Source organism: Hyaena hyaena, unplaced genomic scaffold (assembly GCF_003009895.1).
Source record: "Hyaena hyaena isolate Hyena2069 unplaced genomic scaffold, ASM300989v1 scaffold_643, whole genome shotgun sequence".
Taxonomy (NCBI): Eukaryota; Metazoa; Chordata; class Mammalia; order Carnivora; family Hyaenidae; genus Hyaena; species Hyaena hyaena.
In genome coordinates this window covers 143,054-169,411 of record NW_024081277.1, presented here as the reverse complement: position 1 = coordinate 169,411, position 26,358 = coordinate 143,054, and the positions used below count along the sequence as shown (strand labels likewise).

The 26,358-nt window shown below is 40.8% G+C and overlaps 2 protein-coding genes across 2 annotated transcripts in view; one reads left to right on the top strand and one right to left on the bottom strand.

Annotated features, from left to right (window-relative positions):
* CFAP61 (cilia and flagella associated protein 61) overlaps positions 1-1,386 on the bottom strand; it is a 275,380-nt gene extending 273,994 nt beyond the window's left edge. The window contains exon 1 of the mRNA XM_039216607.1: positions 1,244-1,386. Coding sequence (XP_039072538.1) covers positions 1,244-1,386 — 143 coding nt within the window. The remainder of the gene's footprint in view (positions 1-1,243) is intronic.
* A 7,667-nt stretch (positions 1,387-9,053) lies between these two features.
* CRNKL1 (crooked neck pre-mRNA splicing factor 1) lies at positions 9,054-25,348 on the top strand. Its single transcript, XM_039216618.1, has 14 exons — positions 9,054-9,196; positions 10,788-10,940; positions 12,693-12,784; positions 13,590-13,748; positions 14,465-14,631; positions 16,315-16,493; positions 17,640-17,810; positions 19,426-19,617; positions 20,332-20,391; positions 21,066-21,146; positions 21,923-22,162; positions 23,338-23,439; positions 23,867-24,115; positions 25,065-25,348. Exons 1-14 carry the CDS (start codon positions 9,146-9,148, stop codon positions 25,230-25,232), a joined length of 2,064 nt encoding a protein of 687 aa, XP_039072549.1. The 5' UTR covers positions 9,054-9,145; the 3' UTR covers positions 25,233-25,348.
* The last annotated feature ends 1,010 nt before the right edge of the window (positions 25,349-26,358 follow it).

The following is a 26,358-nucleotide window of genomic DNA, read 5'->3' as shown; positions in this document are numbered from 1 at the left end:
CCATAACATGCTTGCATGTGTGCTTCCTGGGAGGGATGGGGAGAATTTTTTAATATTATCCTCCTTCTGAATAATACCTTAAGAGTACTTTCATTCTAATCATGCAATCCTAATTCATGCAATCATGAATCTCCCAATTCATCTATGTTCTGTATTTTACCTATTATTTATATCATAAACTTACTATTTATATTTAATATCTATATTAGATTAGTCATTATCATTATCACTTTATACAAGTTTGATTTTCTTCTTAGATTTACCAACATATTTACGCATATATTTGTTTACCTTCCTTCTTGTATCTTAGCTTTCCAGCTAAGAAATTCATTCTTTTGCCTAGGGTATATTCTGAGGAATTTCCTTTATTCAGATTTCACTGGTAAACTCACTCAGTGTTTATTTATTTGAAAATGTATTCATTTTCCCCTAAATATTGAAAACTTGTTTCACTGGGTTCCCAATTTAGTTTGATGCTATTTTCTCTCCAATACTGAAGATATTCTACTACTGCTGGCTACCCTACTTGCTAGTGAGAAATCATCATTAGCCTAATTTTCAATTGTTTACAGGCAATTTGTCTTTTCTCCCTAATTACTTTTCAGATCGCCTCTTTAGCTTTAGTGTGTTGCTGCTTCATTATGATGGGCTTAGCTGCGGATCTCTCTACGTATTTATTCTGTTTGGGATTCACTGAGTCTTCTGAATCTAAGAAGTGGTGCTTTCTACAATTCTGGAAAGCTATAGCTGTCAATATGATCTCTTCAAATATCGGCCTCTTCCAATACCCATCATGTCCTTCTAGACGTCTGATTAGACCCAACTGTTAACTGTACCTTGGCCAAGCCTCCATTTTCTTCTGATCTGTAAAACATGGGCAAAATAGTGGCTACCTCTGGGTTGTAAAAAAGACAACACTGGCAAAGCACATGGCTGGACAGAAAATAAATTCTCAGAACTGGCAGCTGATGTTATTAACTTATTCCAAGATTTTCCTAGTGGGAAAGGCAGTTGAGATTTGAACCCAAGTTTGCCTGAATCCAAAGGCCATGAGAAACTCTTTCATTTTGCAGGCTGTTATAGAACTTAGAGGTTGATTGTTCCCAGAGATCTCCTGCTCCGCAGGACAGATTTTCTTGCTGCCCACTTCCTCATCATAAGCCCAATGATAAAGGAGTGGGGTCCTTTCCTAGTGTGCGACAACATTGATAAACATTCCTAGGTTACTTAGCTATATACTTACAGAAGATAGATGATATTAAGCGTCCCAAACAGCTTCTGGGTAAATTTTCTTATGAGGTTTTTGATACAATAAATATCCTGTGATTCTGTTCTTCGGCAATGAACCACTTCTACCTTTCCTCTTGGAGAAGTGAGCACTGACATTTTTTATCCTGTCCCAAAAAGACAGAAAACAGTCCACAGTTAATCTGAGGTGACAAGCCGGGCCGGTGACAATACTTACAAAATTGTATGTGAATTCCATTTCCATATGGCCAGAATGAACAAGGTATTTCAGCACTGGTGGGACACAGTTTCCCCTGGGGGTCAGCTATGATGAATAACTGCCATTGCAAACCAGCCGATGTGTGTCTCTCCAGAAGAATGTTTCTGAGAATTGGCCCATCTAGAAATGTCTGCAACTGTACCCTTTGTTTCCAACAAAGCTACTTTTAAATATTCTAACAATAGGATTAAAAAACATTGAAAGGGGTTATTGATTGATTCAGAATCCTCTTTATTTAATTGGCCACCAGTGCATGTGGTCAAGAGTTACAGGGGAAATACTGACAGCTTCTGCCCATGTTCCAAATAGAGGTCCCCAAACTGGAGCCCTGAAAAGCAACAGTCCTGAGAGATATTTTGAGACAAAAAAAAAAAAAAAAAAAAGAAAAAGAAAGAAAGAAAGAAAGGAAGGAAGTTAGTTCTTTGGTCAATTAAATGTAGGAAATGTTGCTTATGATGGCCTTCTTGAGGGGCCACCATGCCCATTAAAGTCTTTGAGAAGTTCCATAATAAAGTGTCTCCTTTTCCAGCCTTTCCCATACCCTTTCTGAGAAGAATTTCTAATGACAGTGACCTTGGAGAGTCTAATGTTCCAGAAAGACACTTTGGGGAATGCTGGTGACAAGAACAGCAGGCCACACACTAATTTCAATCTCTCTCTTAACATCTCAGTGTGTGTGCGTGTATGTGCGTGTGTGTGTGTGTGTATCTATTTCCCTCCTTGTGTCTGTCCCTCCATTCCTTACTTTTTCCCCCTTTCTTTTTTCCTAGGGAAAATCATTTTATTAGGTACTGGCCAGTACGCTCAAAACAGGCACATTAATTTTCACCACTGTTTGGACCCTAGGAACAATATGGAGCAGTCCCAACTCCATGGAAAGCTGCCTCATGGCAGCCCCCACTTCGGTCACCCCTCTAAAGGTGACCATGATTCTGACTTCTACCATGTATACGATCTCGGCCAATTGTTGGACATCACGTGAGTGGGATTACATAGTGTGTGTGGTTTGCTTTCAAAACACGGTATTACATCACTTGGTTTTTTGTTGTTATTGCTGTTGTTTAGAGATGTCCTAGCACAGTTTTCAATGTGCCAAAGTACCAATGAACTTGAGCACTGCAGGGGTCTGAGACAGCACTGGACCATGCTCCTCCTCCATCAGATGAGGGACCTGAGACCCATGAAGTGAAGTGACTTGCCTCAGGACATGCATGTTTGGTCAGAAACTGAAACTTTGGCATGTGCTTCCAGTCCAACTCCCTGTCATTCCCCTTGTTTAGTAGCCTGCAGGCTGTCTCTGTGGGTGAGACTCCCCTAGCCCTCATGGCCCACTGGTGTTCACATTAACTGCAGTTTGACTGTTCTTAACCATCGACACTCATGTTAAGGGTGCAAGGTGTGGGGTCATGCAGGGGAACTTAGAAAGATGGCAGGTGGCAGCCAAGAATCCTTACCCGTGGTTTTCTCCTTGGTGAATTCACACCACCTTCAACTCACATGGGGCTACATTAGCACTTGCAAAGCAAACTGGCACGTGCCCTACATTGTCCAAGCTCACCAAAAGGAGGAGTCCAAAATGCCAATTTACAACGGGAAAGTCAAGAGCCAAGCAGTCTAGATGTTTCTGCAGCCCAGACAGTTAACAACAAGTTAACAAACAAGTTATGTAAGCTAAATACAAGTCTGACTTCCTATCCTTTGAGAGAACAAGGTGTGCTATCTGGCCACTGTCTCACAGCCTTGGTATCAGGGTGACTGAGGTGAACTGGGGGCACATGTACTCTTAACTCCAGCCTTGCAAAAAGGTGAGCTCACAAGGGCAGATCTTCACATTTGCAAGGGAAGAAAACCTTGATATTTATACAACATCTCCAAAATCAGAAAAACTGGCTCAAAATTTTCTTCATACTCTGAAGATAGAAATAAATAAACATTTCTTTAAGCTGGCTGGGCGTCCACCTATGCCTTGGCAAGACCATCCACTCTCTCCTCACAGACCACTTCATGGAAAGCCTAGCTATCAGAAGGTGGTTTACATGGGGCTAAAGCCAAGAACACAAGCTGTGGAATCAGAGTACTAATCGCCTATTAGCTGTGTAACCTTGAGCAAGTCACTTAAACTCTCTGTGCCTCAGTTTCCTTATCTGTAAATTAGAGATACTATACATACTGCATACAGTTGTATAAATGAGTTATTATATGCAAAACACTGAAAGTAGTGTTTGACATGTAGTTAAGTGATTAGCCATATTATCATTATTACTATTGAACATGGACATTCTCAGGATTCAAAATAGTGTAACTCAAGAAGCCACTCAAAGCTCCTAAGGTCTGGGGGAGCTTCATCTACTGCAGAGATATCAAGCTAAGGAAACCAGAGATGGGTAATGCTTAGGTGGCATCTTTACAGTTTGCCTGGGCATTTCTACATTGTTGACAACGACAGGACTGATTGATCCCCTTTGCAACAGACATATTCTTTCTTAGACAAATGAACACACCTTTAATAAAGTGGCAGTTAAGTTTTGATGACCTGACAACATTTCCTTTCTAAGATGGCTTTACACAGCCCACCTGCAATTATGAGCTGATTTCATGGATTTTTTTAAATGTTTATTTTTTAGAGAGACAGAATGTGACCAGGAAGGGGAGGAGAGAGAGGGAGACACAGAATCTGAAACAGGATCCAGGCTCCAAACTATCAGCACAGAACCCAACACAGGGCTCAAACCCACAAACCACGAGATCATGACCTGAATCGAAGTTGGATGCTTAACTGACTAAGCCACCCAGGCACCCCTGACTTCATGTTCTAATTCTAATGTCAACCTTTCTTAACATTTAATTTTAAAAGTTACTTTGAAATACAGCAATACATTCTTCATTATACCTTCTCAATGCAATACCTTCTCAATGTGAGACATTATATATATATATATATATACAGTAATTATATATATATATACATATACACACATATGATTGAAATCATGATTGTTTTTATTGTGGCAAAACATAAATAACAAAACATTTGTCATTTTTACCATTTTAAGTTCAGGGGCATGAAATACATTCACACTGTTGTGCGATCCATCTCCATTATCCATCTCCAGAACTTTTTCATCTGAAATCCTGGTGTTAAACCCTTTTGTCCCAACTGAAGTCTCCTCTCTTTGGGGTTTGGCACATATATGGATTCAGATAGTACCTTCTACCTTAGGGGATCAGACACACACAATATCCGCTGGATGGGCACCATAGGCCAGTAGGGAGATGATCCATGGAGGGTGTCTCAACTGAAGGCCTCCTTACCCCAAATCTGGGAGAAGCATTAGCAAGCAATAAAATGATGGTATTATTTCAAAGGAGGCAATCAGAACATGGATGACTACCATCTAAGCAATTAAATATTCAGTAATATTTTCCACAGCCCCTGTGAATGTGAAGTTAGGTATCTCCTACAAAAACATGCCAGTAGAGACAACAGATTTTCATATTTGTAAGTATCTTTTACCTACTTTGGGTGGAAATAGACTTTCATAAGTCTAGACTCCCATCAAAGCTAGCCATAATGTTGTCATACCTGGTTTTGGTTTGAACTTAAAAGCAAAACTAGAAAGAGACATCCTGTTTGTGAAACATGAGGTCATAAGCTGATGCTACAAATATATTAAAATTTTGAAGAAAATCAGAAAGTGTAATTACAGAGCTGAGCTTTGGAGAAAAAGGAAGCAAGGAAAGAAGGAAGAGGGAGAGCAAAGGGAAGTCTCCCACTCAGATGGCAATGACTCTCTGTGCAGTGGCTCAGGGAGTGATCAACTGTGACACAGGGCCTGGGGCAAGAGTCTCAGCCCCCCATGGGGAGAGCAGGCGCCTGATTCAAAACCAAGAACTGAGAGTAAAACCCTGTGTGCAACCTGGACTTTGGAGGGGTGGGCCTCTCGGTAAATGAGGAAACTAAAAAAATGAACCTTACTAGCCCATGGAAGTGACAAAGAAACATTCTCTACTGATAGCTCTGGGTAGAAAACAGAAGAAAACAAAAATACTATGAGGAATCCAAATCCCAGATCAAAGTAGGCATGCACCCCAATCCACACGACCTGTGTGGTGTGCCAGTCCCCAAGAACTTCAGGTTGAGACTGTGGAAGACATTATGAAATAAGTATCTTTACAATTATTAGAAATACATGGAGAGAAAAGTCATGAGAATGGGTAATTAAGAAAAAGAACAGAAACTTTAAAAATAGAAAATATGATTATTAAACTTTATGCTAATTGGATGGGTTAAAAACATATTAGACAATATTGAAAAAAATTAATGAACTGGAAGGCAGCTATGAAGAAATGATCTAGGACAAAGCACAGAGAAATAGAAAGAGAATATGGAAAGCAATTAGACTTGTAAGACGGAAGGAAAAGATTATGTCTTAGAGGAATTCCATTAATGTCTTATAGGAACTCCAAAACTAAAGAAATAAAATATTGTTTGAAAATAATGGCTGATTTTTTTTTTTTAGAATTGACGAAAGGCCTGAATCCTCAGTTCAGAGCAGGAAAATAAAAATAAATCCTAAAGATATAGTAGTGGAATTACAAAACACTAAAAATGGAGAAAGCCTGGAAACAAATGGATAAAAGAGAAACTGCCTAATAATTAGACTAAGTATATTTCTCATCAGCAACAACAGGAGCCAGTAGTACTTGGGTTGGCAAATTCCCCCTGCAAATGTCCAGATGATAAATATTTTAGGCTTCATGAGCCACATGCTCTTTGTGCAACTACTTGACTCTGCTATGATAGCATAACAGCCAGAGACAGTATGAACACAAATGAGCATGACTATGTTCCAATAAAACTCTACTCATGAACACTGTAATTTGACTTTTAATAATTTTAGTGTATCCTAAAATATTCTTATGATTTTTTCAATTGTTTAAAATGTCTTTTAAAAAATTCTCAGTGTATGGGCCATACAAAATAGCTAATGGACTGAATTTGGCTTATGGGCTATAGCTTCCCAACCACCATCATAGTGTCTTTAAAAAGGTAAAGGTAAGGGGGTGGGGGTGGCACCTGGATGGCTCAGTAAGTTGAGTTGTCCAACTTCAGTTCGGGTCATGACCTCATGGCTCATGAGTTAGAGCCCCACATCGGGTTCTCTGCTGTCAGTTCAGAGCCCACTTTGATCTTCCATTCTCCTATCTCTGCCTCTCCCCCACCTGCACTCTCTCAAAAACAAATAAACATTAAAAAAATAAAAAGTAAATATAGGGGTAGGGGCTCAGTTGGTTAAGTGTCTGACTCTTGATTTTGGCTCAGGATCTCATGGTTCATAGGATAGAGCCCTGAGCTGGGCTCCATGCTGACAGCTTGGGATTCTCTCTCTCTCTCTCTCTCTCTCTCTCTCTCTCTCTGCCCCTCCTTTGCTCACACATGTATGTGTGCGTGTACATGCATGTACATGCAAGCAAAGGTAAAAACAGCTGTTAATTCTATGCATAGCTAAACAATCACTAAAAGATGAAGGTTAAAAAAAAAGAAAATCTACTACAAAGATGGAAAGAAATTACCAAAGATCTGGTTGAAAGAACCTCTAAAAAGATATACCAGGAAGAATAAAATTAAAATCAGAAAGGAATGAAATATAAGATAAAATGCTGGGGAGAGAAAAGTAAACATGTAGGTGTATCTAAAGAAGAATTGATGGCAACAAGAAAGTAATGATGACGATAAATTTTGCTTAAAAAACAAAAACTGCATTAAATTACCAGACAATAAAAACTTGTGATGAGATGGAAGGAGGGCAATCAGAAATAAAATATTCTAAGGTGTTTATGCCTCTTAGAGGAGGCTAGAGATGATTAAGATCAAACTTTGTCACATCAGTTATCCATAATTACAAATTTAAGGGAAATCACTTAAGGAAAACATCTTTTTACCTTAATAGCTATTTGTTTATTTTGTTGGGTGAATTTATTACAGTGATATAAAATTGCATTCAGTTCATTTAAAATTTGAAAAGTGAGAGTACTTATAAAATAGGTAGTACAAAGCTATGGCAAATATTTTTATATTGGTTACAAATAATTTCAGTCTGAGAAATCAGCCTAGCTGTTTTTCAGAAGGACTTCTTATAGAGGTAGACATGATTTTTCTAAATACATAAAATACACACACACACACACACACACACACATATTTATAAATAATTTTTCCAAACACCAAAGGAGACTTGCAACTGTCAAAATTTCTTAAGCAATGAGCTTTTCATGCCATGAAAAGACATGGAAGAATCTTAAATGCATATTACCAAGTGAAAGAAACCAATCCCGAAAGGCTACGTTCTATACAATTCCAATGACATGACATTCTGGCAAGGGCAAAACTATGGAGACAATTTGTTTAAAAAATCAGTGGTTGTAGGAGGCAAAGGGGGAGGGAGAGATAAATACATAGAGCACAAAGGATTTTTATGATAGTGAAACTGTTCTTTACCATGCTATGATGGTGTATACAGGTCATTAAATCCCATAGAATCTACAACACCAAGAGCGAACCCTAATGTTAACTGTGAACTTTGGATGATAATGATGTGTCAATGTAGGTTCATCACCTGTAACAAATGTATCACTCTGGTGGGGAATACTGACAGTGGGGGGAGAAAGGATGGCAGGTATGAGAAACAGGAATTCTCTGTACCTGCACTTAACTTTTCTGTGAACCTAAAGCTGCTTTAAAATATAAAGTTTTTTTTTTTTTTTAATTCTCTTAACCATTTGCTTGCATATAATCTTTCTGTTTTGAAGACAGGTCAAGAATTATACCAGCTATCATTTACCGAGCACTTTACATATATTTTCTCTTTAATGCTGATAAAATAGATACTATTATTTTCGTCTCATAGTTAAGGACATTGAGGCTAAGAGAATTTACCCAATTAGGGCATATTCACAGAAAATCTAAACATTTGTTTAACAGACCACAAGGTTGGCTTATTTGCCAGTACTCTGATGATTCATTTTCCTTTTTTATATTATCTGGTTTTAAAATACCTTCAGTTATTTTTAATTACAAGCCTTCAAGTTCATTTGTGCACAACCGTCTTCAAAGGAAGAGGACTGGACCTCAGAGACTACAAAGCCTAGAATGCAACGCGGCGCCGGGCTGCCTAGGAACGCAGCAGCTCGCCCCTTAGCATGCTGGGAATGGTAGTTTTCTGGCCTGCCTCTCTTCCCCCGCACCCCCAAGCTTCCGAACCGGAGCTTTGTTCCTATTCCTCTTCCCCGGCGCCACGGTTCGACACACCCACCCATCCTCCCACGGTCATCCCAGTCCAGGAGACTGATCTGGGGTGCGCCCCTGACGCCCTGAACCCCGACTCCGCTGGACTGCCAGCGCTCCCCTTCTCACCTGCAACTCCGAGATGCGGCGCTCAGAGGAGGACGCGCAGTCTGGTTACCACAGAAACGGAGCTACAATTGCGTCACGACGCGTGCGGGGAGGCAAAGGTCATACCAGCTAGTTCCGCTTCCTGTTCCGGGATCCCGTCTGTTGTCAGAAAGCTTTGGGGTTTCGGCCAGCCCTCGGGGCAGATTTCTTGGGTCCAGGTTGAGCTGAGGTCTGCTGCTGCAACCATGGCGGCCTCCACAGCAGCCGGGAAACAGAGGATTCCCAAAGTGGCCAAGGTAGGCGACGGCGAGGGGCTGTGTCGGAGGAGGCCCGGGAGAGGGGCTCCCTCAACCTCCGTGGGGCCCGTGGCAGGAGAGCCGTGGCGCCAGGAGCGGGCCCACCCGGTGCGGGCCGAGGGGAAGAAGGAGGGGAAGGTCAGCCGGTGACAGGGGGCGGGGGTGGCAAGCTTTTGTCACTCCGGAGCATTCCCCGCGTTGGCTTGGCCACCGTCCGGGGAGGTGTTTTTGCTGGGGCGTCATTTGGCAGAAATTAGTGCGCTAGGCGCTGGGAAGCTGTGATCTAATGCGGGCGATGAGCAGTGCTCAAATAAGACACGAGTTCGTGTAAAATTGCAATCTTGCCAAATGCTGCTGAGGCAGCGTAGAATATGCCGTGGAATAGTGAGAGTTGTGTGAAGGGTCTGCAGAGTAAACTTTGCCGGGGAAGTGATATTTAAGCTGATACTTGATGGCTGACTAGCAGTTAGCCCAGCTGAGAGTAGGAGGAATGAGAGGGTATGGGTTGTGTAGCGCCATTAATTTAATTAAACAATAAATTTGTTGTTATCTGATATTTTCATCGGTGGCCGATACTTACTGAGTGCTTAGTATGTGACAGGCTTTGTCCTGAGCCTTTGCAGATGCCCTCACTCCAGTCTGCCCCAGCCCGGATGGCTCACTTGAGCTTGTCTTTTACATACTCGTTTAGATGACTCCCTGAGATAATGCATATAAATCACATAGCACAGTATCTGTAATTACATATGAGCTAACTTCATTTTGAGATCATTCCACATGTGGCATTACACAATTAATACTTTTTATAATTCAATTCCATAAAATTTCATTTGGCACCAGTTGTCCAATAGAAATGTAATGTGAACCACATATGTAATTTTAAGTATTCCTACAGCTACATTGAACAGTTACAACAGGTGACATTAATTTAACTGTATATTTTCTTTAACCCGTTGTATCAAAATATTCTTTCACTATATAATCAATAAAAAAAATTTAATTTGGTAGTTTATTTTTTTCATACTAAGTCTTCAAAATCCAGTTTGTATTTTACTCTCGCACCCATCTCTGTTTGGACTCACTACATTAGCTCCTGGGTGTTGTGTTGGGCAGCTCTAAAATCTCAAGAAACTTATAGTCAAATGATGGCAACTTACTGAATATTGTCTTCGATTTGAAATGTTATGAAAATCCAACACTACTTGAGGCATTATCGTTCACCTGGGGCATAACTGAAAAATTTTGTAACTAGAGTTGTAACACTAGATAAGACGTGGCACACATCTTGATAAAACAAAACCTCTAGTGAGAATTTTACCTAAGGAGTCTCAAAATTTATTATACTAATCTAACGGGACACTTGCTATTTTTGCTACCTTTTCTCTTACCTACGGTTCTGTAATAGATCCCATGCATGAGAAAGAAAACATTGTTTTGTGTTTACTTTCATAGAGACATGAAAACATGTCATACAAAGGTAGCATCTTGTAATAATACTTAAAAAGTTCACACCCTCCTCTAAAATGTCTGTTTTCCTGAACCTTGTGTGATGAGCATCTACTAAAAATGAAAATGTCTTCTGTCTTAAAAGGTGAAAAACAAAGCCCCAGCTGAGGTACAGATAACTGCTGAGCAACTCTTACGAGAAGCTAAAGAAAGAGAACTTGAGCTGCTTCCACCTCCACCTCAACAGAAGATCACAGATGAAGAAGAGTTAAATGATTACAAACTGAGGAAAAGGAAGGTTAGTCAAGGTGATACCTTCCAGTCTGTTAATAACATTGTCAGTTTGCAGAGTTCCTCATTGGTTAGAGAGGCAATAACAGAAGAATAGGTTAGCGTTTCTAGCCCCGTGAGTAGTGTGACTTCTGGTTACCAGATAATTGCATTTTGCTGAATTTTTTTTTTTAATTTTTAAAAAATATATAATTTATTGTCAAATTGGTTTCCATACAGCACCCAGTGCTCATCCCAACAAGCGCCCTCCTCAGTGTCCTTCACCCACTTTCCCCTCTCCCCCACCCCCTATCCAACCTCAGTGTTCTCAGTATTTAACAGTTTCTTATGGCTTGGCTCTCTCTCTGTAACTTTTTTTTCTCCCCCTTCCCCTCCCCATGGTCTTTTGTTAAGTTTCTCCAGATCCACATGTGAGTGAAAATATATGATACCTGTGTTTCTCTGCCTGACTTATTTCACGTAGCATAATACCTTCCAATTCTATCCATGTTGCTACACATGGCCAGATTTCATTCTTTCTCATTGCCATGTAGTATTCTGTTGTATAGATAAACCACATCTTCTTGATCCATTCATCAGTTTATGGACACTTAGGCTCTTTCCATGTTTTGGCTATTGTTGAGAGTGCTTCTGTGAACATTGGGGTACAAGTGGCCCTATGCATCAGCACTCTTATATCCTTTGGGTAAATTCCTAGCAGTGCTATTGGTGGGTCATAGAGGCGTTCTATTGTTAATTTTTTGAGGAGCCTCCACACTGTTTTCCAGAGGGGCTGCACCAGTTTACATTCCCACCAACAGTGTAAGAGAGTGCCTGTTTTTCCACATCCTCACCATTTGCTGAACTTTATAAAATATACAATGAGTTATCTTTAAAATAAAAGTATAAAGAAATTAAATCCACCAGAGATATAATTTTTGGTGCTGAATCAGATATGGATGGTAGTTTAACAAGTGAAACACGTGACAGCCAGAAGGGGCTGGACATACCACAGCTGCTGCCTTGCATACTCTACCACCTTCTGCAGTAGGAATTAAGACCTGGGAAAGAGCCATGAGAAAACTTGGGGCTCTGACCTCCCAACCCTAGAATCCTCACTCTTGGGTAGTTTTAAATCACTAACCCTGTTTTATCTATTTATTAGTGATGTTTAAAAAGTGATGTATTAAAATTTGGAGACATTACCGAGAGGAGTGAAATAGTCAAAAACATTTTTATACTAGGAACAAGTATAGAGTATATTAAAATATCAGTTGTTATCAGTAGTAGGAGAAGATACCAAGAGTTCTGCTAATAATTCTATATATCTAAAGTGTTTCTCTTTGTTTGCATGTAAGACTTTAAAGAAACACCTGAGATTGTAACCTTCATTATGCGTTTCTTATTTCTCAAGGAATCCAGGATGTCATTTCTCCTAAATAAGGACAAAATGAATAAACCTTTTAAAATAGAATTAATGGGATAGCCTGGGTGGCTCAGTTGGTTAAGTGTCCAGCTCCTGATTTTGGCTCAGGTCATGATCTCATTGATTGTGGGATCAACTCGTGTCAGGCTTTATGCTGACAACACAAAAACACAAAGCCTGCTTGGGATTTTCTCTTTGCCCCACCTTCTCTCCCTCTCTCTCTCTCTCAATCAATCCGTCAATCAATCAATCAATCAATATATAAACTTTTTTAAAAAAACAGGATTATGAATAAAGGGTGATGTCATTTTTACTTATTTTTCCCTTCAATTTGACCCTTTTCCCTTCCTCTAGACTTTTGAAGATAACATAAGAAAAAACAGAACTGTGATTAGTAACTGGATAAAATACGCACAATGGGAAGAGAGTCTAAAGGAAATTCAAAGGTAAAATTACTTAGTGTATATGTTGTAAGTTAAGATACAGAAGAGAAATAGAGAAAGGTAAACCATGAGTGAAAGAGTGTACCTCTGTTAGTAATTTTCTGAATTGTTCCATGGAACCCTAGGGTCCTTTGAGGGGCCTCAGAGACACTGTGGTAGGAGGGTCCTGGAGGGAGCCGCAGAGGAGATGCTATAGGTGGATGTCACCACCAGCACACACTCTGCAATCAGAGAAACGCAGTTTCATCTGCTTTCCTTGTATTGGGATTCTTTTAAATAAAAATTGTTCCTCCAAAGACCAGTGACCAACAAGATAAAAGTCCCTGCCTGGCCCTTCCTGCTGCCTAGCCTCTCTGCCCTCTCCCAGCACGTCTGCTGCCCCTGCTGTGCCTGTGTACTTGTCACTCCTTAATAAATCATGTCTCCTGACCCTACGTAGGCTCTTCTCTCTGCCTGGAATGAGCACCCCTCCTCGCCCACCTTGGCTTCTGGAGCTTTCCTCAACTTCTTAACTCTGGAGTTACCTATTGCTTAGGCGTTTGCACCAGCCATTTATATTTCTTTTGCTTCCTGATGTAAATTGTGATTATAACATTTACTATATTATATTGCATTGTGATTACATGCATGTCTGTCTTTCTCAAAGAGTCTGTAAACTTCCTGAAAACATGTCTTTCCACTTTTTTATGCCCAAAACCTGCCTCATGGCAGACACCTGATAAAAATAGCAAGGCACTGGTGGTTTGAAATAGTTGCCACATGTGTTGTATGTGCTACTCCTGATAGTCTCCTACTCTGGCTTCCTAAGGGCTCGATCCATATACGAACGTGCTTTAGATGTAGACTACCGAAATATTACACTCTGGCTGAAATACGCAGAAATGGAAATGAAGAATCGCCAGGTCAACCATGCCCGAAATATCTGGGACCGGGCCATAACAACTCTGCCTCGAGTCAACCAGTTCTGGTAAGTTTCTGATCTACCATACTAAAGCAGCCTTTTGTAAGCTAGAAAAGTTCTGCATTTCTGTGCATTTATTTTATTTATGTACTTATAATCATATATATTTAATTTATATACCACTTTTTCTTTAAACATTCTGTAAGTACTTTTTGATGTGTGTAGTATAGTAAGTCATAATCACAACGTATAACAGCTTGTGTAATCAAACTAAAATTTGTGTTGTAATCTTTGATATGTAAGAAATTCTTGTTGAACTAAGCAGTTTTTAAGAAGAAAATACCTTTTTTTTCCTATGGTTCATCCTTTTCAGATCTATATTTTGATAAGAAAACACGTTCGATTTAACTGTTCGGGAACATAAAGGCCCAAGTCTCTTTCACATTTAACAAAGTTAAAACTACAGAGTGCCAGGGCGCCTGGGTGGCTCAGTCAGTTAAGCGTCCGACTTCGGCTCAGGTCATGATCTCACAGATGGTGCATTCGAGCCCCGCATCCGGCTCTGTGCTGACAGCTCAGAGCCTGGAGCCTGCTTCGGATTCTGTGTCTCCCTCTCTCTCTGTGACCCTCCCCTGCTCACGCTGTCTGTCTGTCTCTCCCTCTCTCAGAAATAAATAAAAACATTAAAAACAAAACAAAACAAAACTACAAAGTGCCAAAGATGATTTTCTTCCCCTAAGTCATTTGACTATGACTGGTATTTTTGGATGGTTTTGTTAAAGGTACAAGTACACATACATGGAGGAGATGTTGGGAAACATTGCTGGTGCCCGGCAGGTGTTTGAGCGCTGGATGGAGTGGCAGCCTGAGGAGCAAGCCTGGCACTCGTACATCAACTTTGAGCTGCGATACAAAGAGGTGGATCGGGCCCGCACCATTTACGAGCGATATATCCTTCCGGCGAGTTCAGTCATTACTGTCCTGGGTGCCGCTCTTCCATGGAGGGGCAGTTGTGGTCTGGGCACGTGGACAGTCATTAATGTGGGCTGGGAAGTCAAAGATACACATTCAGCCAGCTTCATAGGCTGCATATATATTTTCTAGAGACACAGGGGATCAGAAGAAAAGTTCGTGGTCTGGGTAATTCGTCTTCTTCCAGTGAAACTTTGGGTTTGTTTATATTTTGGCGTTAATGCTGTGGTTCCTTGTGGAAAGTGACACTCCAGGGCTTTGGCTCCTATAGCCAGTACTGTTTCACCAGGTTTTTTCCTAGGTTTTTCTAGGGTATTGGTCATTAGCACCACTACTAGAGCCCCTCCCCTACCCCCCGCAAAGGATGGAGACTGGAGGGCAGCATCGTGTAGTGCAAGAAGCTCTGCTCCAGGGCTAGCTGGATGGGTTCGGGTCCCTTCTCTGGCATGTGTTAGTGGGGCATCCTCAAACGAGTCAGTTAGTACTTCTGAACCTTGTTTTCTCTATTCCAGAATGAAATAGAATCTCTCAAGATTAGTTGCCTTTCGGATTTAAGATTATCTGTATGAGACTGATGGGTGGCGTGTATGTGTGTGCCTGGTTTGTGTGCACGTGCATGCACGTGCGCCTGTGTACATAAATTTGCTTAGGAACAGGGATTTGGTATTTGCAAATTAAGTGGTAAGAGTGACCTCGTTGAACATAAATACCAGGGAAGAGATAAATCAGCTTTGCACATTTTAATATCATTAGTTCAACAGAAGCTTTTATGACACTTGTTATGTGCCCGGTTTTGCTGGAAGCACTTTACAGATATTGTCGCTCAGTCCTCAGGATAGCCCTGAGTACAGGATCTGCCTGAGTCTGCAGGATGGGAAGTGCAGGTGGAAGCAGCTAAGCAGCGAGGCCGGGGTCTAGCAGGTGGTGGGGAGGTGGGCTTGGAGCCCAGCTGCAGCTTCAGAGCCTTTGCTCTTCACATTGTTGTCATATTTGAAGGTATTACTACTTTGGAATTCACAATTTCCTCAAGCAAGTTAGAAGAAAAACAGATATATCCTATTAAGAAATAAAATAGTAATTCAAAACTTTTTTAGTGTCAGCTACATTTCAATTAAAAAAAGCAAAACAAAAAATCTTTCTCTTCTGGTTCTAGTTAGCAATTTTGTTTTCGTGACTTTTTTCCCTTAATCATTAATTCAAATATCAATGTTACTGAATATATAATATAGTAGGTGCCATTCATTGAGCATGTTCTTTTGGTTCAAATCTGTAAAGAGCTTTACACCCGTTTCCTCCTTTAAGGCCAGCAGTCATCTGGTGAGGTTGGTTAGTATTCTTTTTCTGTATATACAGATGATAAAGCTTGAGTCTTAGACAATTTAAACGACTTATTTAGGATGGCATTGATAACAGGCTTCAGGTTTTTCATTTCTTCACACTGACTTGTACCCATCACTGAAGTACTGCATCAGCACTGGAGGAAGTCAGGTGAACAAGAAACAGCCCACTCGCAGAGGTTACAGATTAGCATTTCTTTGCCTTTGCCCATGTTCTGTCAGCCCTATCATTGTAGTTTGCATTGTTGGGGGTTTGAGTTTGGTTGTTTTTTTTTCTTTAAAGCCTCCTTGTCTTGCGTGCTATTTCCTTAACTCCCCTGAACTTGTTCTTGTGCACCCCGATGTTAAGAATTGGATCAAGTATGCCCGCTTTGAAGAAAAGCATGGTTATTTTGCCCACGCACGGAAAGTGTACGAGAGAGCCGTCGAATTCTTTGGAGACGAACATATGGATGAACACCTTTATGTTGCCTTTGCCAAATTTGAAGAAAATCAGAAAGAAGTAAGTATGCTTGAAGAGCTCAATTACATTGCATGACAGCTTAGGAAGGATGACTTATGCACGTTGAGTTCATTTCCAGTTTCTTATTCACTTATCCTTGGAAAAAATGTTTTCAAAATCAGTCAAAGAAAACGTATGTTTGTGGCTTAGCTGCAGATTGGGAGCCAAGCTATAATAGATTGTATTAAACTGTCCTGATTGTGTTGTGCTTTGCTTGAAAATTAAGCCTTTGTTATCTGTGATAAGAATATTATGTATAAACTGCGAATTAGTCATTTGGTCTCCTCACTAAAGGGCTTTACAGGTAATAAACCTGGAAAACAAAAGCCCAGAGTCCTTAGAACAGAGAACAGAGGTTGAGATGAAAACAGAGATTGCCCCACAAATAAGTCAATCTGTTCTTCCGTAATATATGTGAAAATAATCCCTTAAAGTAACTTGAATACTACAGAATCCAGTGAGGTGGGCCGAGGTACAAATGCAGGGTCTTATACTTACCGTGATAAGGACTTCAGATCCTGTCCCAGGACTAGTGGGAAGCGTGAAGGATTTTGAGCAGTCGAGTGGTAGGATATGATTTGTATTCAAAGAAATACCTCTAGCTAATCTGTGGAGATTATATTGGAAACAAGGTGGCAGAAGGAGAAGTGGGGGTGCTTTTGAAGTGGTCCAGGGAAGAAACGGAGATGGCTTGGGTATAGGGGGGAAGCAAAGGGCTCTGTTGCAGAGGCAGACATGGCAGGGCTCATTGAAGTAGTGAATGTGGGGAATGAGGAAAGGAGAAGAATCAAGGAGGACCCATGGAGTTTGGGGCTTGAGCAAGTGCATGACCGTAGGTGTTGTTCACCAACCCTGGGAAGACAGATATCCAGGAGGCCAATTTTGGACCTGTTTAGTCTGAGAGGCACAGACGACATCCAACTGGCAGCATTAGGTAGACAGTATTAAATGTGGAGCTCAAAGGAGAGTGCCAGCCCGTCCTGACTAAAATAAATACTCTCAACAACAGGGAGAAGGAAAGTCTTTATTTTGGACACTTTGAGACCTCACAGTCTACCAAGTGATGTGTCTGTCATAACTACTTTCCAAGTTGTGAGTAAAGTGAGGATATTGTATTGTAGAAGTAATCATCCTGTCTGCTTTTAGTTTGAAAGGGTACGAGTCATCTACAAGTATGCCCTGGATAGGATTTCAAAGCAGGAGGCCCAAGAACTCTTTAAAAATTATACCATCTTCGAGAAGAAATTTGGTGATAGGCGGGGTATTGAAGACATCATTGTGAGCAAACGAAGATTCCAGTATGAGGAGGAGGTGAAGGTGAGTGCTGGCGTCGACGCTGAGCTATGCAGGTTACAAGAGCAGCTACAGTAAATGGAGGGCTAGCAAAGGAGGGCTTCCAGGAGTCATGCTCTTGGTGATGTGTCTCCAGTAATTCGCAGCTGTTTCAACAGGGATAAGCAGGGCTGATGGAGAAGGCCAGCAAGCACAACTTGGGGTTGCTCTGCCACTCACATGTTGATTGCTGAGTGTGCACTGTAGAACCTGAGCAGAAATGTAGAATCCATTTGGGGCGTCAGGTGGCTTAGTCAGTCGGTTAAGCGTCCGACTTCAGTCAGATCATTATCTCACAGTTCATGGGTTCATTTGAGCCCCACGTCAGGCTCTGGGCTTGGAGCCTGGAGCCTGCTTCGGATTCTGTGTCTCACTCTCTCTCTGCCCTTCCCCCGCTCACACACTGACTCTCTCTCTCTCAAAATAAGTAAACATTAAGAAAAAAATTGGGAATCCATTTGGATGCATTTCTGAAGAAGGAAGACTCAGAGATTGAGTCAAACAGTATTTGTACACTCCCTTTTAGCTTAACTGAACAAAAGATGTATTACAGATAAGGCTCCATTCTCATCTCTTCACATGTACTGTTTAGATTTGAATTCAAGATAGTAGCGTTTTCCTTTACTGGTCTGCTGTATATCTAAAATATTTTGCTTAGTCAAATTAATTAGGATATGGCCAAAGAAAGGGCTGGGTCTGGTGTTAAATGAGGTCAGCAAGATGTGTTCCAGATAAATGACTATTAGCTGAAAAGGCAGGTTTCACACTTGTGACCATGGTTATAATTCCACTGTAATTTGGGGGCACCTGGCTGGCTCAGTCGGTTAAGCCTCCAACTCTGGGTTTCTACTCAGCTCATGATCTCACAATTCATGGGATCGAGCCCTCCTCGGCCTCCTCTGAGAACTCAGAGTCTGCTCAGGATTCTCTCTCCCCTCCTCACTCTTCCTCTCCCTCACTCATGCTCACTCTCTCAAAATAAATAAATAAACTTGAATTCCTCTGCAATTTTAAATCTAGACATAATGATAATGCAGTCATATGTATCAACAAAAACATTTATAATAGGCATCTAATTTTTGAGTACTTATCTTGCGGCTGGTGTTGGTATGTGAAAGCAGCCTTGCTCTGAGACACCTGGTTAATAATCTGTCCTTTATAGGATTAGGAGGAACTTGACGGAGGAACAAGGGGGAGAAGAAGGGCGGAAATGGTGGGGGAAAGGGAGAGAGGCAAACCATGAGAGACTCTTGAATGCTGACAAAAACTGAGGACTGATGGATGTGGGGGGGAGGGGGGGATGGGCATGGAGGAGGGCACTTTGGGGATGAGCACTGAGTGTTATGTGGAAACTAATTTGACAATAAACTATTTGTAAAAAAAAAAAAAATAATAATAATCTGTCCTTTATATCCCTTTTTCTTTTCTGATTATAAAATCTCAGACATTTTTTTTAAATGAGATAGCATGAGAAATCTAGAAAAACAATTGCTAAAATATAAGAAGTCAATCTAGTGTCTTCTTTTACCTCCTGGAGTCCAGCAAGCATAGCTCTTATTTATTTATTTTTATTTATTCATTAAACTTGGTATCTTTCTAGGCTAATCCACACAATTATGATGCTTGGTTTGACTACTTGCGCTTGGTGGAAAGTGATGCTGAAGCGGAAACTGTTCGAGAAGTGTATGAAAGAGCCATTGCCAACGTGCCACCCATTCAAGAGAAGCGGCACTGGAAGCGCTATATCTATCTGTGGGTCAACTATGCGCTCTACGAGGAACTGGAGGCAAAGGTAAAGGCGAAACCCGGCGTCAGCTGTTGATGGCTGTGTCATCCCTGTGCGTGCAGTGTGGCCGCAGCTCAGCCACCATGGGTAGTAGCTGATGTGTACAGTCCCTGAGACAGGAATTTAGTTTTAGGTCCTCAGCCATACAGTTACATATTCTCTCTGCAATCTTTTAAACTCTGTATACCTGTTGTGGGCACAGGTAAGGTATATCTTTTGTTCGTCGTATTTTGTATTTTAAACCTAAGGCACAAGAAGATTAGCCCTTGGAACTTGAAAGGGAACAGTGAACCAGTCTTAGCTTAATTTCATCGCATACCTGGGTTGTCTCCTCAGTAGGGATCACAGCTAGATTGCATATCTTTGTTTTTAGTAAAGATCAAGTGGGATTTTCAGAAATCAGTTGTGTATAAATTAATTGGGGAAGATTAGCTTTCTGCTGTGGAGACTATAAAACATCTTTGTTTCTTTCTGCTATCAGGCGAAAGCCTTTCTACAGAGAAGCTCTCAGAGTTTGATGGCTATATTGTTGGTGATGCTTTAACCAAAGTTTGATGGCTGCAGGTAGTTCACTTCTGATCATATGGTTAAATCGGAGTTGAAAATAGCAACTTGTGAAAATGTATTCAATGTTGGGGGTATACATTTTTACTGATATCAGTAAAATTAGTATTAGTAACAAACTTCAATATTTTGTGAAAATTTCTTATCCTAATACAGGATCCTGAGAGGACAAGACAGGTGTATCAAGCTTCTTTGGAATTAATTCCTCATAAAAAGGTATATTTGCTATAAGTGTTCTGTTTCAAACTGTCAAAACCCTACTTCTGGTACTTGTGAAATACTACTTCCTGTTTGAATAGTTTGCTGTGCTAGACAGCTTGGAAAACATAAGTGAGAATCAAGTATGCTCCTTGCCTCAGAAAACCTTACAGTCTAGTTGAGAGGACAGCCTGTGTTAAGTGACCATTGATACAAATAATAATGTAGAAATTCATAGGAGGATGGAGGAAGATGCACATCCAGAGAGCACACAGCATGTGCAGGAAAAAGCATGTGTTTGTTGGCATCTGAGTGGACATATGCATGCGTGGGTGAACACTTGGTGCACATTCTGGAAACGGTTGGGACGTTATCTCTGCCCTACTTTCCAGCATAAGAAACAAGTAGAGATGTTGGCCGAGTTCCCTTCTAGAATAGAGGTGGTATGTCTGCCTGTTCACGAGCATCCCCACAAAATAGCCAATTCTCACTAGGGGCTGCAGGGCCTTGCAGTGCAATAAAGTATCTGGATTACTGTTTGTTAACTTTTGTGAATAAACATCCTATTTTCTGTCTTCACTCTGAATATCTAGGGAAATCTAATTGCATGTGGACTTTTATTACATTTTTAACATACTTAGGTGTCATTGAAACGACTCTCTTAGGTCATTTTTTGTGCTTTTGTTTTCTAGTTCACATTTGCCAAGATGTGGTTACTATATGCACAATTTGAAATAAGACAGAAAAATTTACCATTTGCCAGAAGAGCTTTGGTGAGTAAAGAAAGGATCAAGATGCATCATTGGCTTCTGTGAGAAGAAAATTAAATCTTAGTGCCTACAAGTTGGACAGTTCCTACTAAGAATGCCACAGAAATATTCTGCTTTTATAACCTGAGACGTGTCAGAAAATGCATAGCCTTTGAAGAAAGATTGGGTGATAAAGTAAATTAACATTGGTAGCTTTATCTGTAGTTGCCAGTCACCAGATCTTTACTCAGACTGGAAAGACCTGATCTTAGTTCACATTAGATCTTAAATCCGCTCTTTAAAAGACTGATGTGCAAAATTCGGGGGTATTACATGCACCTTCCTCTTAACAATTATCCTAAAGTCTCTTGATAAGATAAAATACCATGTGTAAATTCAGTTATCCTTCTGCTAGCCACTCTTGCCCTGGCTGTGGGCAGCAGGGCAGATTTCCTTCTGTGATTACCATTTTACTTATGGGACATTTTATCTATTTGACGTCCATATTCCATACTTGCTCCTGAGTCACTGAGTAAAATCCAAGGTACTTGTGCAGAAAGTTCTGCAGCACTCTCTTGCTGAACAGGCACCAATGGGCATAGGCCCTCTTGACAGGTTGGGGAAGTAGAGGGTTTCTCTTGGCCTTCTGTCAAGAACCAGTGTGCACATTGTGATACCACAGAGGAAAAGAATGGCTTGCCATGTTCTTCCACAACAGAGAACAGCTGTTGGGATAGGTTGGTGATGTGTGTGCACAGGTTGAACCCACATATCACTGGTTTGGTCATTTTGTTTTCCAGGGAACTTCCATAGGCAAATGCCCAAAGAACAAGTTATTTAAAGGCTACATAGAATTGGAGCTGCAGCTTCGAGAATTTGACAGATGTCGGAAACTTTATGAGAAGTTCTTGGAATTTGGACCTGAAAATTGTACCTCTTGGATTAAATTTGCAGAGTTAGAGACAATCCTTGGTGATATTGAGAGAGCCCGGGCAATCTATGAGTTAGCCATCAGTCAGCCACGCTTAGACATGCCAGAGGTGAGGATCTAGAGTTGAATATAATCTTGTTTTAGATACTTCTCCAGTATTGCTCTAGATGATCATCTATACTGCATTTCACAGTATAAAGGTAAATTCACTTGTAGTCTTGTCTGTGCAGATTAGTTCTTTACTGTTTGTGGTATAGAAGAAGGACAGGGGCAGGGGAAGCAGCCCTCTAGGAGGATATCAGGGCCCAGAAAGCCCCATTATGACACCAAGATGAGTAGGGATATAATGGGGTGCATGACTGGCTCTCTGCCTCCTTTCCTCAAACAGAAAGCTAACGGGGATGGAAACAGGCAACAGGCAGCCCCATCTGGAGACCAGGAGAACTGGAAATTGAGACTACACATCCCCAGATTCTCCTGGCAGTTTTTGCCCAGATTGGGCCAGCAAAAGAAGCTGTATGTAAAGTAGGATATTCCTGGAATTCCTACTACCGCTGTCCTGGCCTGCCACAGGACCTAAAATCATCCCTTCCCTGTTTAAACTTGAGCCACAAGGTGGCGCCAAACCACAGCTAGCACCCATTTGACTCTCCCAGGAACCACTGAAACCACCCACTCTTATTAGTCTTGCCCTAATGTGACTCTGCATTTTATGGCTTGGGCTCCACCGGCTGCACCAGGTCAGGGCCTTATATGTTATTGGTTCCATCAGTTAGCCTCAGCTCCCAGGCACCCAGGCCACATGTTACTTCATCCTTGTTCCCTGATAGGCAGTACCTCGCAGGTGGGCTGCTGCTTACTGAATAGTTGTTGAGGTGAACTCAGATATATGAAGGAATTTATGGTAGAGGTAAGAAGAGTATATCTTAGCTAGTCTACGCATGTCTCTGGCAACGTCATTTGTATGTGACAGGCTCATGGCAGTGTTTGGGAGACTTGGCAAGTCTCTGAGCTTTTTGTGGTAAATCCGGCATTTGAAAAACTCTGAAAGAGAATCCACAAATGAATCCACAGCGTTTTATCTCATAATCTAGAATTGTAGCCAAATTTTGGCCAGCTTGTAGGTGCCAGTATTTTTATTGTGTCCACATGCTGCCTAGTCTTAATTGTTCAAAGAAGTCCTAGGTTTCTGGATGTCCTAGGTTGGAGTGGCAGTGAAGCTCAGCTTTGGCTAAGGACATGTTGCTCTTTCAATGTCAAGACTGACTAAGTTCTCTTTATTAGGTGCTTTGGAAATCATATATTGATTTTGAAATTGAGCAGGAAGAAACTGAGAGAACACGAAATCTTTACCGACGATTGCTTCAGCGAACACAGCATGTCAAGGTATCCTGCACTGCACACTAGATTATCTTTGATTTTGCTTAATCAGCAGTCCTGAAGGAACTACTTTTCTGTATTTTAAGTGTTTTGTTTTTGTTTTTAATGACTTCCTTGCTTTTAGAAGGGAGCCCATGAGTCCCAAGAGGACTTGGCAATATAAACCTTATATACCAAGTCAGTATTTATAGTGCATGGGAGTAACCCCAGTATCACAGGATTTAATAAAAAGTGCAGCTCTTTTCAGGATTTTAAAACTCAAACACCTTCAAATACAGACTGCTTCAGTATTATTGAAGCATATAAGTGTTCTTTGGAATACTACATATGTACACATTAGTATGTTCAGATATCATTAACTAGAAATTTGTTATTATGTGAATGTTTTCTGGGTGACATGGTTTAATTTGCTTCTATAATAATTTTTCATAAGGTATGGATCAGCTTTGCGCAGTTTGAGCTGTCTTCAGGGAAAGAAGGAAGTTTGGCTAAATGCAGACAAATTTATGAAGAGGCTAACAAAACCATGAGAAACTGCGAAGAAAAGGAAGAGAGACTTATGTTGCTGGAATCGTGGCGAAGCTTTGAAGATGAATTTGGAACAGTGTCAGATAAGGAGAGAGTAGACAAACTCATGCCAGAGAAAGTCAAGAAGCGAAGAAAGGTCCAGGCGGATGATGGGGTAAGAACTGAGCCCCTGGAGCTAGTCCTCTCATGTCAGATGGCAGAAATGCATCTGACTTTGAAATGTGTACTCTTATGTGCCATGTACAATCCAAGCATGGGAGGAGACAGCCTGGAGTAGGAGACGTTTGCAGTCTGGCTACCATGGAAACAGAGAGCGGAGTGTATAGTCCACCCAGGAATGGAGAATAGGAGACAGTTGGCAAAGGCCACTTGGAGGTGTTTGATTCCAGGAACTGCATGAAGTGTGATTATTTCAGGAACATTAAGCAGGAGGCCAGAGTGAAGGGAAATGAAATTGAACTTTTAAGTTGGACCCAATCCAGAGGCTTTGTAAGCTGTAGGCAGGCTCTTCTCAAAATGACATGCCCCAGTAGTTAGCGTCCCCTGCAGGCATACTCAAGGGGCTTAGAATAGAGGAGACCGGTTGGGAGGATGTTTAAGCAAGTGATGGTGCAGGCTGGAACTACACTGACTTTAGGAAGCCAAGTCAGTGACCGACTGGATGGAGGTGGGCGTTGAGGGCAGGGAGTCAGGGTGATAGTGCACAGATTTAGGGTTCTTGCTACCAAGTAAACATGAAGTAAGTCTTTAAAAACTTTAAATCTTAGAAGACTGAAAGATGGAGGAGGAGACACAGTATTTTCTTGATTGACTATAGAGGAGCTGTGCTTTGATCTTTAGAATTTTCTTCCACTGGTTTTTAAAGCTCTCCACGAGCTCCCTTTGCAGCAACACCAGCCCCACAGCTGCTCCTTCACTCCCAATTTTGCAGGCCCAGCCCTTGTTCTTTCTGTGATGCGCTTTGATGTTGTTTTGTAAGATGAACATAAGATGAATTTGAACTCTGTTTGACAGTGAAAATTCTCCACTTTAAAGTTAACTGCAGTGAGTATTTCAGCCATGTATTGGCTCCTCTTTTAATTGTTTTACTTTTTTTTCTATAGTCTGATGCAGGCTGGGAAGAGTACTATGATTACATCTTTCCCGAAGATGCTGCCAACCAACCCAACCTCAAGCTCCTGGCCATGGCCAAACTCTGGAAGAAACAGCAACAGGAAAAGGAGGCTGCCGAGCAAGACCCAGATAAGGACATTGATGAGAGTGAATCCTGATGTTCTTGTTCATATTGAGAAGTGTTATTATTTTTATAAATTAATAGTTTGGAACTCTTGTGACTCCTGTAAGTTTTTGTATATTTCACCAGTAATGAATTGTTTGGAATATTTGATAGCTACTTTTTGAATAATTTTTAAAATGCCTTGGGCTTGGTGAGGGGTGGGTTGCAATTTTTGTAACTGCTGGATTTATCAGTCCAAACATTTTTTTGTTCACATCATGCATTTGAGAGATGGACCTGCAGACTTCTGAAAGTCTTTTTCTAGTTTTCAAGTTATGTTCTACAGTGACTTGTAAGGTATAGTTTTTTCATGCTTGTCTTCATAGAGATATTTCATGCACTCATCTGAAACCTGTAACTTTTTCCTGTCTTCAGAGTTACAGACTTGAGTTCCATTCCTAGCTCTGCCACTTAGTGATAACCTTTATTTTTCGTTTCTTTACTCATAAAATGAGCTTCTGCCAACTCATTTTGAAGATTAAATTAGAAAAGGAATATACCTGGCATATAGTGCTCAATTAAGTGTTCATTCCTAGTCACTTTCCTAAATCCCTTCCTTCTGTCCTTATAGAATTGAATGTGCTTGAATTTAACATCTAAACACCCCTAGCTTCTTAACAGTGGCCATTAAGTTATAGTTACTGTATTTCTGAACAAGATCTTTTTACCAAGAATGTTTTAGTCAGACTTCAGTTACACTGTAATCTGTTTGCCTAAACTGGTTGAACTCTGTAATGGCTTAAGGAAGCGTAAAACATGTGCTGTGAAAAAGTGTCCCTGCTTTAATAAGTTTGGGAAACCCTAGATTAAAAGTTAAGTTTTCTTAAATCTTTTTGTAGCTTAGATTCTCAGAGCCTTGTATATACTCCACACCTTATGCATTCCCAGTAGCGATGCTGGCATCTTCCCAACCTTACTGGATGAGGGAATCACGTCTACCTAGAATAACACATTTTCTAGTGTACTATTACAGAAATTAGCTACTGTAAAACCTGATGCATGTTATTTATCCTTGGTTTAGAACATGTAAGAAACACTAGGTAACCAACTGTAATTCTAAAAATGCAAAAGCAGAGATGATAACATATTTGCTGACACATTGCTTATATTTACTCAGGCAA

What these genes read in the sequence shown, in the direction of transcription:
- CRNKL1 (XM_039216618.1), top strand. Translation starts at nt 9,146, where the DNA reads ATGGCGGCCTCCACAGCAGCCGGGAAACAGAGGATTCCCAAAGTGGCC. An exon ending in GGATTCCCAAAGTGGCCAAG is followed by an intron (nt 9,197 to 10,787) that starts GTAGGCGACGGC and finishes CTGTCTTAAAAG; the next exon opens with GTGAAAAACAAAGCCCCAGC. An exon ending in ACGAGGAACTGGAGGCAAAG is followed by an intron (nt 19,618 to 20,331) that starts GTAAAGGCGAAA and finishes ATCCTAATACAG; the next exon opens with GATCCTGAGAGGACAAGACA.